This window comes from Pangasianodon hypophthalmus, chromosome 9, assembly GCF_027358585.1.
Source record: "Pangasianodon hypophthalmus isolate fPanHyp1 chromosome 9, fPanHyp1.pri, whole genome shotgun sequence".
Taxonomy (NCBI): Eukaryota; Metazoa; Chordata; class Actinopteri; order Siluriformes; family Pangasiidae; genus Pangasianodon; species Pangasianodon hypophthalmus.
Genome location: NC_069718.1, coordinates 152910 through 170000, shown reverse-complemented (window position 1 = coordinate 170000; position 17091 = coordinate 152910). Strand labels below are relative to the sequence as shown.

Sequence of the window (17091 nt, the reverse complement as noted above, 5' to 3'; positions counted from 1 at the left end):
ACATTCACATACATTTACACCACAATCCAGGCCACTAATTCAGGCTGCTAAGGTCAGTTGCTAGCTAATGTCGGTTATTTACCTACCAATCCTGCTCACAAGTTTAACTAGCTAGCAGGCTAACTAATTAGCAAGCCATTAGATATATTCACAAAGATTTTAGAAAATTGACAGGAACAGCAACAAACTACATAAAACATCTTCACCTCCATCACTGACTAACGCTCCCATAAATTCTGTAGCTCTGTGTATGTGGTTCTTGCCGCCTATCTCAGGTTATCACACATAGCTAACTTAGCTGATACAAAGTGCTCATTACAGGTAACGGAGTTTCACAGGTATCCAGTTTTCTCACTTAATTGCTGCTAACAACGATCAGGGTCACGGTTCATTTCTCACAGGAATAATGCAAATGCAGCATCAGCTAACAAATAGCACCAAAATCTGAACAAATCACAAATATTTCAATCTAACCTGTTAAATATGCAGAACATTAGTTTAATATTATTAAGGATTATTAACCAATATTTAGCAAGTTTTTGTGCTGGTTTGTTTGATTTTATAGCAACACATCTATTTTAAACTCGCATCTAACCTTTCTGCATCTCTGTAATGATGAATAGAAACAGTCTGGGTCGCGTCCTACGCTGCTGACACACGTGTGGAAATACGAGAAAGAGAAAATGAGATGTCACGTTACAAACACCATCTTTAGAAACTTTAGCACGCATAATGCTTTAGTTATCAGTATTGTTTTGTTTAAACATAGAAACATAACGTGCTGAAGCTCGTTTTCAGATCTGTAGGTCTGTGGCTCTCCTGCTGCTCACGGTGCTGACCAATGATTTACGACGGTTTGGTGAGAGGGCGGGGCTTCGGCGTGAATCAGAGCTTACGTCGCACACTGACTCTGATTTGGACGTGCATTCGTTGGGTTTTGCTGTGAAATCGTATATCTGCCTTCCTGTAGAACAGTTGCAGGACTCCACGTTTCCTTCCATTACCGTGCTGCTGATGCACTGCAGTTTCCAGGCTGCACCACTGGGACAGGAAGTGGGACAGGAAGTTGAGTCGGTTATAGGAAGTGTTGGGTATGTGGAGTTCTCAGTCTCTAGTTGTTTGAATTCGTGAGGAGAGTGGGTGCAGCTGCTTGTGTGCTCAGTTGGAACACTGTATTTGCCCTCATTCTGCCCCTTCAAACATCTTTTGGCCCCAGACTGAAGGAACGTGGATGAAGACCCAGTGAGAGGGGGCAAAGATGCGCCATTAGCTTGTTTTTTTTCCAACAGGAGCACGTATCCTCCAGTCGGAGCTGTGGGAATGGTGGCTTTGCGTCCCTGGCTCACACAAACCGGCTGTTTCGCAAAGTTCTTTTTAAATTTGCTTCCACAACAATCCTCCAAATCGTCCTGAACATGAGTGTAATAATCCAGAATTCCTCTTTTCACCTTCTTGTATCCCAAATGCACGATTTCCAGCAGGCTGAGAAAAAGCGAAACAGCCGCAATGACCTGCATAAACACCATGAACATGCTTTTTTCTGTTGGCCGTGACACAAAACAGTCCACCGAGTTTGGGCATGGCTCGTGATCGCACCTGTACAGCGGTTCGAGATGGTTTCCGTAGAGCAGGTGCTGACCCAGCAGGAAGCCGAACTCCACTGACGATCGGGTCACAATGTGAGCGATGTAAGTGCGCAATAATGAGCCTCTCAGTGGTGCTTTGTTTAATTTTCCTTGCTCAAGCTGCCTCAGTTCCCTCTCCACACGGCGACGGGCCTCCAGCAGGTCTGACTCCAGCGCCTCAAGCTCGCGCCGCAGTGCCGCTTTCCTGCAGTGCCGCTGCTTCTCCAGCGCACGGAGTCGGTAGATTGCATGTCCCATGTACACTAGCGAGGGTGAGGAGACGAAGATCACCTGAAGAAGAGACGTATTTATAAATAATTCATTGTTTTAAGCCTCATGTCTCATTTAAAAATGGCTAACAGTCTCTAACAGAACATCACACTTGACAGCAACATGTAACACCAGTAACCATTTGTAATTTTTTACCATCTCCAAATAAAATCTCAGAAATAGTCATAGTTATAAAATAAACCTGAAGCAATCTGTGAGACAGTTACGTGTAATGTAGTCTGACCTGCAGCACCCAGTAGCGGATGAGGGAGACAGGGAAGGCGCAGTCATAGCAGACGTTCCTGCAGCCAGGCTGCTGCGTGTTGCAGATGAAGTCGAGCTGCGCTTATAAAATAAACATGATTATAAATTGTGCTTTCTATTTTTTAATCTTTTTTACTGTGTTAAATGTTTTGATTGATTTTGAAGTGGACCTGCTCGTCATTCCACACGTCCTCAGCTGCCACTCCAAGCACAAGCATGCGGAAGATGAAGAGAACAGTGAGCCAGATCTTTCCCACCATGGTGGAGTGGATGTGAACCTCCTCTAGGATGCCTCCCAGGAAATTCCAGTCCCCCATTCTCTACTGCAGAAAGAGAGAGAGAGAGATTTCACTCAGAAATGTAATGTGAGCTGAATACAGACTTTACTTATATTCTGAATGTCAGAATACGACAAGCCGAGACCCAGACCATGACTCTGAATCTTAGAGGGAAGCAGAAACCAACATCAGGGCCGAGAGTTTAAGGGCATTTTCACACTTGGCCTGATACACAAGGATTGATTATGGGCTAGTTTTTTGGAGGGCATGAGATTTGTTTTCATTTTGACAAATTCCTTCTGAGCTGCACAAATTTTATTTGTTGCTTCTACTACGTAGGCATTTTTTTTTTTTTTTTTTCAAAATGGGATATAATTAGTACATTCCTCTCTTGTTCTTAGAGACTTGTTCTTAGAACTTAGAGAACAGCATGAAGTACAGAACAAAGTAATAAATGTTAGCAATGAAATAATGAACGTAAACAGAGACACTAATCAAGGGGAACCACAAGAGGTGAGTCCAATCGGAAGGCCAATAGCATGAGACGTGGTCATGTGATCTCATTGTGGTCTCTAAGGCTGATGGGGAATGGAGTCAAAGAGAGCCACATTGTGAGGTCATCATGAACCCTAGGAACCGGTCGAAACCAGCACTGACGTTACACTTGTTTAATAATTGTTTCTTTACTTCTGCTTTAAACTAGTAAATGGTCAAAGCTGCCTGACCAGGACCAAGGTGAGAGTAACAGGAATAAAATCAAGACTCGGAGTAAACAGACCCAAACAACAACAACTCTGAAGCATCAGTTCAAAAACCAAAACTCTGTGTGCTATTGTGAGACTGGGACTCAGACCAAACATCTGAGTAATGAGACAGAGAAACGACGCTGAGGCTCAGGGAAATGAGGCAGAATCTCCGAGAGACGAGGCAAAGAGAGGAAGAGAAATGTGAGTGAGACTTCGAGTACTAAAACCGAGACTCAGAGTAAGAAGACTAAGTACAATACTTGAAGTAATGAGTCCAAGTCTCTGACTCAAATCACGATATTAATCTAGCAGTATTGATGTTAAATGGTACTGGAGTGATTACATCACACACAGTTACTGTGTCTTTTCTAGCACCATTTAATTGCAGAACATTTCAAGCTAATGTCGATCCATCACCTGATGCTCTGAGTAAAGGTTTATTGATTCGTGTCTCTGACAACACTAAAGCAAAGAGAGAACTTTATAAAGTAATATTTATACACTCTAAGAGTGATGTGGCTTTTTTTTTTTTTTTTTTTATCTCTAAGAGATTTAGTAACACAGCTGCCAAACACATTTGAAATTCATTTATTATGGGTTATATTCATTTTATTATTATATTATGTTCAGTAGGATAATATCAGACTACTAGTTCTATTGAGGATAATGAGGATATAAGTTATATATATATATATATATATATATATATATATATATAAGTTTGGTTTTATAAACAACACAGGAACACATTTGCTAATACAAAATTTTAGTGATTTGATGTAAAATATTTTTCATTTGATCATTATTTCATCACCAGTAGTGGGTAAACTGTAATAAAATGTAAAAGCACTCCAGAAAGCAGTGTGTGTAATGTTTCACTAGTTCCTGTTTTACAATTATACAGTGTGTGTATATGTGTGTGTAGACAGCATGTATACATTAAAAAAATAAATAAACAAGTAGAACTCGACACCATCAGCGTGGACGGAGATGCCTCCGCCACCAACACGTCTAATTCCTCTAATTTGTAATTTTCATTAAATATCCTTAAAATATACTTCAAACACGGAGGAAGCGATAAAGAAAAACTATTTCAGACATTTGACCTTGCTGTGTCCTTGACCCTGTTTGAATCAATTCCAACATCTAATCAGTTCATTTGCTGGTTAAAATGATAATCATATAAATCTGACACACATTCAGCCACTCACTTTTGAGATATCGCGCTGACGGGAATCCTGGACACACAGACAGATGGACAATAAATAACACATGAATTCCTTATTAATAATAAGTGCAGTAAAGCGTGTGCAGATCTGTAGTACAGCACACAGTGATTAACTATGTGTTATTGTGGAGACTTTAATGCTTTATCAGCGCTGCATTCAGGACAAGGCTGTGTAAATACACTATATATATACATGACACATTGTGTGTGTGCTTTCATTAGATTAGCATTGACAGCACCAGATCAATATTACACATGCACACACACAGCAGGATGTCACAAGGTCACGCTACCACTCACTAAATAAAAACGAAATAATTGGCTAGCTAAATCCTTAACCCTAACAAGCTAATCAAATTTGATTGGTTTTACAGATGATTTATATCAGTTAGCTTATAGTTAGCATGCTAATCATTTCTACATTCATTTTATTTGATTCAGTTTTTAGCCATTCTTACCTATCTTTTACAGCTTGTTTATATTATATAGCTAGTTAATGGCAAACATGCTAAACACATTTTTATAGCTTGTTATATGTTGTATATATTATGTATATATTAGTTAACCTGCTAATCACATGTTGTTTTATCAGCAATCCTCAGTTTGACGTAATAAACGTCCATGTGCTGAGAGATAAGAAGCTAAACTGCTTGTTTAATGCTTATTATTTGTGTAGAGCAGGTACTTTAAAATAAATGACTTTAACAAAAAATTGTTTATTAAGTCTAACTCTGGTCCATTTCTAGTCCATTGAAGTTTATGTTTATGAAAAGTTTAATTTTACAGGATTTTACCATGAAAGTGTTTAAAATGACTGCTGATATAAATCATCCACAGCACGGCTGAGCAAAGAAAGCAGTGAGAAGGCCACGTACCTGTTCTGTCAGTCGTACAGCAGGACTGTGTGCTGAGGAACTTTTCATCAGTTTAGCAGTAAAAGTGACAGACGCGAGTCTCTTTCTCTCATTACACACTCGCTCATCAATACCTAAAATCGATATGTCACATTTCACACTAACCCTAATTAAACCTCTGCTTAAAACACACACACACACACACAATCAATCAGTGCTCAGTTCACTGCTACATCACATCTGAATAACTTTATTAGGAATCAATTATTTTAAATAATTGTTAAATAATTGTTTTATTATTATTATTATTATTATTATTATTATTATTGTTATTATTTATTTGTTCCCAGGGAGCTATGTTTAACATTTATAGTACACAAGCAAGTGAAATTATAAGTACACACAGCTACTTTAAATTTTATTATTACACAAAACTGCTTTTTAAAATAAAACATATTTTAATGTTTAATTATTATTATTTTTATTATTTATTATTTCAGCCTATGTGTGCTTCAAGTCCTCCTGTATCTTCTGACCAGGGTTGCAGAGCCAGCTCTGAGAGTCTGCAGGGTCAAAGGTCAGGAGAGAGAGAGAGACGTAGAGAGGAAAAGACAAACAGAGGGAGGGAGGGAGGGAGGGAGGGAGAAAGAATTAAGACAAAAAATTAAGACAATTATCAAATAAAAAACACAGACAACCAAAAAAATGCAGATTTGCACCATTAACATTGTGAAGAACTTAAACAGTATAAAAATACACTCAGAAAAAAGAGAGAACAGTACATCCAAAATCAGCTAAAAACTATAGAATAATCTGTAAATTCTAACAATTTCTGTTAACAACATGAATAAACTTCCATACAAAATGGAGATACCTGGAAAAATCACTTTGAACAACTTTATAGCAAAATAAAATGAACAAATATATGAAAAATGATCAATATGGAACATACAATCGGTAAATATGAAAACCCATTAGACTCCCCCATTACAGAAAAAGAACTGAAGGATAAAATACAGGCCCTGAAACGAAAAAAGCAAGTGGACCAGATGGCATCCTGAATGAAATGCTCAAGAATATGGATCACAAATTAAGATTGGCCTTACTAAAACTGTTCAACTTCATTCTCAGTGTTGGTCATTTCCCTGACAGCTGGAATAAAGAACTCATAACACCCATATTCAAAAGTGGAGAAAAATTAGATCCAAACGATTACAGAGGCATGTGTGTGAGCAGTAAGGTATTACTACCTGTACGCAGTAATCTGGGGAAGTTGTTCTGCAGCCTCATCAACACAAGACTCACACACTTCCGTACCGAGCACAATGTCTTAAGCAAAAGTCAGGCTGAAATTCAGTGCAAATGGAAACCTCAACTTGGCTGTGAATGAACTGAAAGAGAAAGCAAGAAGAGCCTTCTATGCCATTAAAAAAATATATCCAATTTCAAATGCCAATTAGAATCTGTGTCAATATATTCCAGGCAGTTACAGAACCAAATGCACTATATGCACTATACAGAGTTCTGTAAAAGCATCCTCAGGGAACAGAGGAACACACCTAACAATGCATACAGGGCAGAATTAGGCCAATACCCTATTATATTAATCCACATTGAGAAGAGGCAGATACACACAGAGCAACTCGGCTATAGAGAGAGGCAGATACACACAGAGCAGCCCGGCTATAGAGAGAGACAGATACACACAGAGCAGCCTGGCTATAGAGAGAGGCAGATACACACAGAGCAGCGCGGCTATAGAGAGAGACAGATACACACAGAGCAGCCCGGCTATAGAGAGAGACAGATACACACAGAGCAGCCCGGCTATAGAGAGAGGCAGATACACACAGAGCAGCCCGGCTATAGAGAGAGGCAGATACACACAGAGCAGCCCGGCTATAGAGAGAGACAGATACACACAGAGCAGCCCGGCTATAGAGAGAGACAGATACACACAGAGCAGCCCGGCTATAGAGAGAGGCAGATACACACAGAGCAGCCCGGCTATAGAGAGAGGCAGATACACACAGAGCAGCCCGGATATAGAGAGAGGCAGATACACACAGAGCAGCCCGGCTATAGAGAGAGACAGATACACACAGAGCAGCCACGGCTATAGAGAGAGGCAGATACACACAGAGCAGCCCGGCTATAGAGAGAGACAGATACACACAGAGCAGCCTGGCTATAGAGAGAGACAGATACACACAGAGCAGCCCGGCTATAGAGAGAGACAGATACACACAGAGCAGCCCGGCTATAGAGAGAGACAGATACACACAGAGCAGCCCGGCTATAGAGAGAGACAGATACACACAGAGCAGCCTGGCTATAGAGAGAGACAGATACACACAGAGCAGCCACGGCTATAGAGAGAGGCAGATACACACAGAGCAGCCCGGCTATAGAGAGAGACAGATACACACAGAGCAGCCCGGCTATAGAGAGAGGCAGATACACACAGAGCAGCCCGGCTATAGAGAGAGGCAGATACACACAGAGCAGCCCGGCTATAGAGAGAGACAGATACACACAGAGCAACTCGGCTATAGAGAGAGAGATACACACAGAGCAGCCCGGCTATAGAGAGAGGCAGATACACACAGAGCAGCCACGGCTATAGAGAGAGGCAGATACACACAGAGCAGCCACGGCTATAGAGAGAGGCAGATACACACAGAGCAGCCACGGCTATAGAGAGAGGCAGATACACACAGAGCAGCCACAGCTATAGAGAGAGAGAGATACACACAGAGCAGCCCGGCTATAGAGAGAGACAGATACACACAGAGCAGCCCGGCTATAGAGAGAGACAGATACACACAGAGCAGCCTGGCTATAGAGAGAGACAGATACACACAGAGCAGCCACGGCTATAGAGAGAGGCAGATACACACAGAGCAGCCCGGCTATAGAGAGAGGCAGATACACACAGAGCAACTCGGCTATAGAGAGAGAGATACACACAGAGCAGCCCGGCTATAGAGAGAGGCAGATACACACAGAGCAGCCACGGCTATAGAGAGAGGCAGATACACACAGAGCAGCCACGGCTATAGAGAGAGGCAGATACACACAGAGCAGCCACGGCTATAGAGAGAGGCAGATACACACAGAGCAGCCACAGCTATAGAGAGAGAGAGATACACACAGAGCAGCCCGGCTATAGAGAGAGACAGATACACACAGAGCAGCCCGGCTATAGAGAGAGACAGATACACACAGAGCAACCTGGCTATAGAGAGAGGCAGATACACACAGAGCAGCCCAGCTATAGAGAGAGACAGATACACACAGAGCAGCCCGGCTATAGAGAGAGGCAGATACACACAGAGCAGCCCGGCTATAGAGAGAGGCAGATACACACAGAGCAGCCCGGCTATAGAGAGAGGCAGATACACACAGAGCAGCCCGACTATAGAGAGAGGCAGATACACACAGAGCAGCCACGGCTATAGAGAGAGGCAGATACACACAGAGCAGCCCGGCTATAGAGAGAGGCAGATACACACAGAGCAGCCCGGCTATAGAGAGAGACAGATACACACAGAGCAACTCGGCTATAGAGAGAGAGATACACACAGAGCAGCCCGGCTATAGAGAGAGGCAGATACACACAGAGCAACTCAGCTATAGAGAGAGGCAGATACACACAGAGCAGCCACGGCTATAGAGAGAGGCAGATACACACAGAGCAGCCCGGCTATAGAGAGAGACAGATACACACAGAGCAGCCCGACTATAGAGAGAGGCAGATACACACAGAGCAACTCGGCTATAGAGAGAGAGATACACACAGAGCAGCCCGGCTATAGAGAGAGGCAGATACACACAGAGCAGCCCGGCTATAGAGAGAGACAGATACACACAGAGCAGCCCGGCTATAGAGAGAGACAGATACACACAGAGCAACCTGGCTATAGAGAGAGGCAGATACAGACAGAGCAGCCCAGCTATAGAGAGAGACAGATACACACAGAGCAGCCCGGCTATAGAGAGAGGCAGATACACACAGAGCAGCCTGACTATAGAGAGAGGCAGATACACACAGAGCAGCCCAGCTATAGAGAGAGGCAGATACACACAGAGCAGCCCGGCTATAGGGAGAGGAAGATACACACAGAGCAGCCCGGCTATAGAGAGAGGCAGATACACACAGAGCAGCGCGGCTATAGAGAGAGACATATTCACACAGCCGCAGCCCGGCTATAGAGAGAGGCAGATACACACAGAGCAGCCCGGCTATAGAGAGAGAGACAGATACACACAGAGCAGCCCGGCTATAGAGAGAGACAGATACACACAGAGCAGCCATGGCTATAGAGAGAGAGAGATACACACAGAGCAGCCCGGCTATAAAGAGAGGCAGATACACACAGAGCAGCCCGGCTATAGAGAGAGACAGATACACACAGAGCAGCCCGGCTATAGAGAGAGACAGATACACACAGAGCAGCCCGGCTATAGAGAGAGACAGATACACACAGAGCAGCCACAGCCCGGCTATAGAGAGAGACAGATACACACAGAGCAGCCACAGCCCGGCTATAGAGAGAGGCAGATACACACAGAGCAGCCCGGCTATAGAGAGAGGCAGATACACACAGAGCAGCCCGGCTATAGAGAGAGACAGATACACACAGAGCAGCCCGGCTATAGAGAGAGGCAGATACACACAGAGCAGCCCGGCTATAGAGAGAGACAGATACACACAGAGCAACCCGGCTATAGAGAGAGGCAGATACACACAGAGCAGCCCGGCTATAGAGAGAGACAGATACACACAGAGCAGCCCGGCTATAGAGAGAGGCAGATACACACAGAGCAGCCCGGCTATAGAGAGAGACAGATACACACAGAGCAGCCCGGCTATAGAGAGAGGCAGATACACACAGAGCAGCCCGGCTTTAGAGAGAGACAGATACACACAGAGCAGCCCGGCTATAGAGAGAGGCAGATACAGATCCCTAGAACTCCAACCAGAAGTAGGGCATCAGGATGAGTTAGGCAGTGAGGAGGAGCAGAAGGGGTCAGGATCACTGGCATCTCAGGAGTAGCATGTGTAGCTCGACAGAGAGTGAGGGAGAGAGAGAGATGGAGAGAGAGAGGGAGAGAGAAGGAGGGATTTTTAGGTAAGCTTTTGTCCTCTAATGGTTAAGGACAATGTACTTTGCGTGCAGAGAGCAAGCAGGGACTGCAGCAAGACTAGCTATGACAGCATAACTAAAAGGGAGAGTCAGAAGCTAACACAGACATGAGGACGTCCTGGGACATAAAGCAGCCACTCCACCGTCGACAAACCTGAGTGAACGTGTGAGAGTGGGGGGGCGACAGCATCCACCACAACACTCTATGCCTGTGAAACCCTCCAGACCTGCCCCTGTACCTAAGAAAACTATTCACTAAAGGCTTGACTAAACAAATATGTTTTCAGCCGAGACTTAAACACTGAGACTGTGTCTGAGCCCCGAACACTAAGTGGAAGGCTGTTCCATAACTGTGGGGCTTTGTAAGAGAAAGCTCTACCCCCAGCTGTAGCACACACTATTCAAGGTACCAACAAATAGCCTGCACCTTTTGATCTGAGTAGGCGTGGCGGATCATAAAAGACCAAAAGTTCACTCAGGTACTATGGCGCAAGACCATTTAATGCTTTATAGGTCAATAGTAGTATTTTATAATCAGTATGAAATGTGATTGGGAGTCAATGCAGTGTGGATAAGATAGGGGTGATGTGGTCATATCTTCTGGTTCTAGTAAGGACTCTCGCTGCTGCATTCTGGACTAACTGGAGCTTGTTTATGCATCTACTGGAGCATCCAGACAGTAAGGCATTACAATAATCCAACCTAGAGGTAACAAAAGCATGAACTAATTTTTCTGCATTGTGTAGTGACAATATATTTCTTATTTTAGCAATATTTCTGAGATGAAAGAAAGCAATCCTAGTGATATTATCCACATGAGCTTCAAAAGAAAGACTAGAGTCGATAATCACACCAAGGTCTTTTACTGCTGCACATGATAAAACAGAAAGGTCATCCAGAGTTATTATGTAATCAGAAAGCTTACTTCTAGCTGCATGTGGTCCTAGTACAAGTACTTCTGTCTTGTCAGAATTAAGTAAGAGAAAGTTAATAAGAAGACACACAACTTCAATATTTGCTTGGAGAAAAAGAGAAAAAGAGAAAAAAGAGAGTGCATTTCACTAGCAGCATGGTAAGGTTTTCATCTCACTGGAGTCTCGAGTTATTAATCTCAGTGAACCTGGGATCTGCAGCATCTGTAGTGATTTTAAAGCTAGGATAATGCTAATGAATGATAAAGGAGAACAAACCTCAACCATTTCCTCTCCCTGGATCTCACGCATGTGTGTGACTTTTTCTGTATCTATGATAATTTTCCCATCAACCCTTTGTGCTGTAGCCTGTGGAGAAACACACACACACACACACACACACACATGCACACACACACAGATTTAATATTTTAATGATTACGATTTACTAAATCTTATATTTTTTGTGTTTCACTTCTTTTTTATGGTAAATTCTGTAAAGTTTTATTTGTACATTAGGTTGAGTGTGAAATGGTTCAGTGTTCTCTATATAGGGCCCTAGATATTGTGTGTGCACTTGCACTTGCCCGGGTCTTCACTCCGTCCATGGTGGTGAATTCGCTCTCTTTGCCGATGGTGAACGAGTTGGTGTTTGTGCGCAGGGGCGTTTTAATCGAGATCACAAAGTCATCACCAGTTTGTTTTATAATCATTAAGGGCTTCACTTCCCTCATTATCTTTCCAATTAGGTGTGGTACAGCTACACACACACACACGCACACACAAAACATAAGAACTGCTTTTATTTAAACACTTATACCATGTAAAATGCTTTATTTGTTGGTTATTTATATAAGTTATACACTAATATACAAATGTTGCTATGGTGACAATTACAGTGGATATAAATGTGAAATAGCAACCAGCAACATTCAAGGGGAAAAAATAGAAAGAAATAAAACTTACAAATAACCTAGTTGCATAAATTTGTACACCCCTTAAATAACACTTTGTCAAAGCACCTTTTGCGTGTAATACAGAGTCTAACACTTTAGCACATCCTGGCTATCTTTGTGTCTCCTGCACGCCGCCCTCTTCACGTCATTCCACAGGTTTCTGATAGGGTTTAGATCTGGTTTCTTACTGGGCCATTCCAAAACATTTACCTTCTTCTTCTGAAGCTGTTCCTTTGTTGACTTGGATTTGTGCTTTGGGTTGTTATTGTGCTGGGAGGATAAATGTTTCTTTATCTTCAGCTGTCTAACAGACACCTGCAGGTTTTGTGCCACAATAGATTGGTATTTGGAGCTATCCATGACTCCCTCTATCTTGAATAGTACAGCTTATTAATTAATATGTAAAATGCTGTAGCCGTATAATTTTGGGGCTCTGTTGATTTTACCTCTGACAGGAGAAGATACTGGAGCTTTAAGTAATGACTGACGGAGCTACTATTTGCTAGCTAGCTGACATTATCCATCATTTTAATCAAAGTAATATAAAAATAAGAAACTAATGTAATGGACCAACTGAAAATATAAACAGCAGTCACCATTTACACTCAACACAAACTATATTTGAGGAAAAAGTAATGTTTGTCTAGCTCTGACTCCTGCAGTAAATTGACATCTGAATGGAGAAATGCTCCACTCGTTCTGTCAGTGGATTGAGTTTGAAAACGAGTGACTGAGCTAACCTTAACAAGCTAACGAGTGTTAGCTTACAGTAAATACAGTCATACTGCCATAATAATATCAATAGTACAATACAATAGTAAATCGTTCTGAAATTTAGCTAGTGTTAGCTGCCGTGGTTTATGCCATCACTTCTTCAATTAAAGCCATCAATGTAACTTGTATTGAACAGCTTTACAGCTTTACAAATAAAATAGAAGATTAAAGACTCCTGTGTGTGACCGCTCTGATTTGTCAAAATGACCTCAGACCTTTTTAGGGTTTGGTTAAATGATGTCTGCACAGGGGTCTGAGTGTCACTGTGACTGTGACTGTGTCTGACTGTCAGTTAAATAAACTGTGATTTTTAATTGTCTTGGGTAAAATCATAAAAGGGAAAGGACAGGGGAAAAAAAACAAAGTGCAAGAGTGAATGTGAGTGCCCACACATCAGGCATCAGGTCCCAAAACAAACAAAAAAAAAATGAGAGAGAGAGACAGCGAGAGAGAGGAAGAGAGGAAGAGAGCAAGAGACGAATCCCGGTCTACTTGCTGTATATCTGTTACGATCACCAGCTGGAGTGCCCACAAACTCCACTAGAGGGCACTCTACCCCGGACTCTTGCCCTTGTCTTCTGGACTCCATTTCCCATGTGTTCCTTGCCCCTCATGTGATCTTGCCATGTGCTACCCTTGTTTGTGTGTCGTGTTCTGATTGGTTCCTTAGTTTCATGTGTCATGTTCTCATTGGTTGGTTTTGTCATGTGTTCTCCCGGTCCTGTATAAGAGTTGCTCACCCACGCTCCTAGTTGGCTGATTGTTATTGTGTTTATAGCCATTCCGAGTTTCCTAGTTTCCTAGTTTCCTAGTTTACCTGTGTTTTTGACCCTTGGACTGTTTTCCTTGTTTTTGATTGTTTGCTGCCTGCCCTGACCATTGCCTGTGTTCTTGATTACTCTTTTGTCTCTGCCTTGGATTATACTGTTTGCTGGTGCTCGACCCTGCCTGTTTTGACCACGTTTGTTAATAAAGCCTTGCACTTGGATCCCCAACTCCATTGTCGACACCCACGTTACAGAACAATCAGCCACACCTGGATCCAGTGGCTTTCTGAGCATTCCAGGCCAATCATGGACCCAGTCAATCAACTACTGCACCTTCGGCAAAAGAACCTATCCATTGAGGAATACGTTCATCTGTTCTGTGAGTTGTCATATAAAGTACCGCTATATGATGAGATTTTGTTTAAGGACTTAATTTTTGGACTTAATGAGCCAGTGAAATCATTGTTACCTGGAGGGGAGTTTAACTGCAGTTTAAGAGACTTTATGGACTATGCACTGTTGTCATGTGGCTCTCCTTTTACTGTGGGAGAGGCAGAGGACTTTGAAACCCCAAAGAATTTTTTTGGGGGGGCCAACAGCGGCAACCTCAGGCAGCAGCGGAGCTTGACCCCTCATGGCCACCAGCAGGGCCTGTGATTATCGTCACCACTCCTGTATTTCCTGCACCTTCTTGTTCTGTGATCCCCAGTCCAGAGCCTCTTCCCAAGATGCCTGTCAAGCCTCAGTCTTCAGCCATCACGGATGCCACTCCAGTATTCCTGAGCATCGTGGATGTTGTGTTTGAAGACAACAAGGCGTTCCAAGGGCGTTTGGGGCTGGTGTCCAGTCTGGCGGACCCACCGTTGATGTCGGTGCGTGCAGCAGGCATTCCAAGAGCTTCAGCACTGGTCGTCACAGAGACACTTCCCCTTTCCTCAGTGCTCCCTGTAATGGCGGTCGCCATCCTGTGTGTTTGGGCTACATATTGCTCTGTTCTTGCTCCAGTCCATGAATCTACCCCCGAGCCTGCTCCAGTCCTCGAACCCACTCCAGAGCCCGCTCCAGCTCCGGAGGAGGCAGCTCCCGCTGCAGAACCTCCCAAGACGTCGGCGTCTGCTCCAGCTTCTCCTGAGGAGGCAGTTCCCGCTGCAGAACCTCTCAAATCAGCGGCATCCGCTCCAGCTCCTCTCGAGGTGGCAGTTTCCACTGCAGAACCTCCTGAGTCAGTGGTGTCCGCTTCTGAACCCTCTGACTGCCCTGTCACGGCCAAGGAGGCCGTCTCCGAGCTCTTCGCCTGCCCTGTCCTGGCCAAGGAGGCCGTCTTTGAACTCTCTGCCTGTTCTATCATGGTCAAGGAGACCCTCTGTGAACTCTGACTGTCCTGTCCCGGCCATGGAGGCCATCTCAGCTTGTCCTGTCTCAACTGCAGAGGCCATTATTAACCTCTCTGTGCTCCCTGTTCCAGTCCCACCTGGTCCGCCTTGGTGGGCACCCGCCTTGTTAGCTCTACATTGGTGGACATCTGCTCTGCTGTGGTGACTGTCGACTCCGCTGTGGGGATCTTCGGACCCATCTGCTCAGCTGTGGAGGTCTTCAGCTCCGCCCTGGTGCCCTTCAGCTCTGCCTGCTCCGCCCTGGTGGTCCTCAGCTCCGCCCTGGTGCTTGTCCGCTCCGCCTGCCCCACCTTGGTACCCTTCTCAGCCCGCTCTGCCTCAGTCCCCTGTTCCTCCACTTCCACATGTACCTGGCCCTCCATCCCTCCCCCTGTTCCGCCTCCGCTCCACCACCCTCCTGGACTCATGTCTATTCCTGTTGAGGAGCATCTGGAAGCCGCTCCTTAGGGGGGGCTATGTTATGATCACCAGCTGGAGTTCCCATGAACTCCACTAGAGGGCACTCCACCCCGGACTCTTGCCCTTGTCTTCTGGACTCCATTTCCCATGTGTTCCTTGCCCCTCATGTGATCTTGCCATGTGCTACCCTTGTTTGTGTGTCGTGTTCTGATTGGTTCCTTAGTTTCATGTGTCATGTTCTCATTGGTTGGTTTTGTCATGTGTTCTCCCGGTCCTGTATAAGAGTTGCTCACCCACGCTCCTAGTTGGCTGATTGTTATTGTGTTTATAGCCATTCTGAGTTTCCGTGTTTCCATGTTTCTGTGTTTCCTAGTTTACCTGTGTTTTTGACCCTTGGACTGTTTTCCTTGTTTTTGATTGTTTGCTGCCTGCCCTGACCATTGCCTGTGTTCTTGATTACTCTTTTGTCTCTGCCTTGGATTGTACTGTTTGCTGGTGCTCGACCCTGCCTGTTTTGACCACGTTTGTTAATAAAGCCTTGCACTTGGATCCCCAACTCCGTTGTCGACCCCCACGTTACAATATCCAGTGAAGACCTGCACAGGTGTAGGTAATTATTGACTCATTGCTGCAGTGGAGGCTCAGAGGGTCATAATACTGTCGCAGATGTTTTTACATCCTTGTACCCTTGAGGACTTGGACGAGGACCTCAGGGCTTAGAGCACTGTTTGGGACACGACTCGAGTGCTGGAAGTGCCTCAGTAATGAAAAATCTCATAATTCTGTTCTGTCATTACACCACACTGCTGCTGAATCCTGCACTCTGATTGGTCAGAAGGTGTTGATTAGTTTTCTATAACAGCAGCTCTGACAGTAGCGCAGGTTTATATTAATGCACTCGCTCTAATACCTTATTGTTTCTATAGCAACAGCTCATTCACAGGGACTCATACGGCGGATGCTCCACTGATAATAAAGAGATTAAAAAACATGTAATCATTACTGTGGTGAAGTTTTTTGTAAGGGGACATTTATGTAACATGTATGGAAGGAGTCTCCAGTGTCAGCGCTTTGTAACAGTCAGAGGTAAAGCTGTAACTTTAAGTTTTCCGACATCTTCAGGACAGAGGAGTTTACACTTTGCAGTTTCTCTCTAACATGACAAGCTCTGTAACTATATTTCATTCGAAAGCTAACAGGTCATAATAAATATAATTTTTTTGTTAGTGAAGAATGATGGAGAAACTCACACACAGCTTCGAGGAACTCCTCAGGGTCTCCCTGCTCGTACATCTGCCACGTTCCGCTAAAATCCACAGCCATGACAGGAGAGAACCTCACCACACACGTCCTGCTCAACACACACACTCTGCTCAACTCACACGCTCCTCTCAACACACACACAGTTTTGTTTGTTCACAGCAGTCTTAATCACACCCTTTGGGGATGGTGATGGTTTTCATCAGGACACACAC

The 17091-nt window shown here is 44.0% G+C and overlaps 2 protein-coding genes across 2 annotated transcripts in view; both read right to left on the bottom strand.

The window, feature by feature from the left end:
* Positions 1–3731, bottom strand: part of LOC113525382 (gap junction alpha-9 protein) — a 4148-nt gene extending 417 nt beyond the window's left edge. The window contains exons 1-3 of the mRNA XM_026911879.3: positions 2330–3731; positions 2140–2235; positions 1–1916 (exon numbers count right to left, since the gene is read on the bottom strand). The exon at positions 1–1916 is cut by the window's left edge and continues 417 nt beyond it. Of these exons, the coding sequence (XP_026767680.3) occupies positions 795–1916; positions 2140–2235; positions 2330–2476 (1365 nt within the window). The 5' untranslated portion in view covers positions 2477–3731 and the 3' untranslated portion in view covers positions 1–794. The remainder of the gene's footprint in view (positions 1917–2139; positions 2236–2329) is intronic.
* Positions 3732–4030: 299 nt separating this feature from the next.
* fabp10b (fatty acid binding protein 10b, liver basic) lies at positions 4031–17083 on the bottom strand. The gene is made up of 4 exons (XM_034307532.2): positions 16867–17083; positions 11914–12086; positions 11606–11695; positions 4031–5828 (listed from the first exon to the last, which is right to left on the bottom strand). Exons 1-4 carry the CDS (start codon positions 16937–16939, stop codon positions 5778–5780), a joined length of 387 nt encoding a protein of 128 aa, XP_034163423.1. The 5' UTR covers positions 16940–17083; the 3' UTR covers positions 4031–5777.
* Positions 17084–17091: the final 8 nt, after the last annotated feature.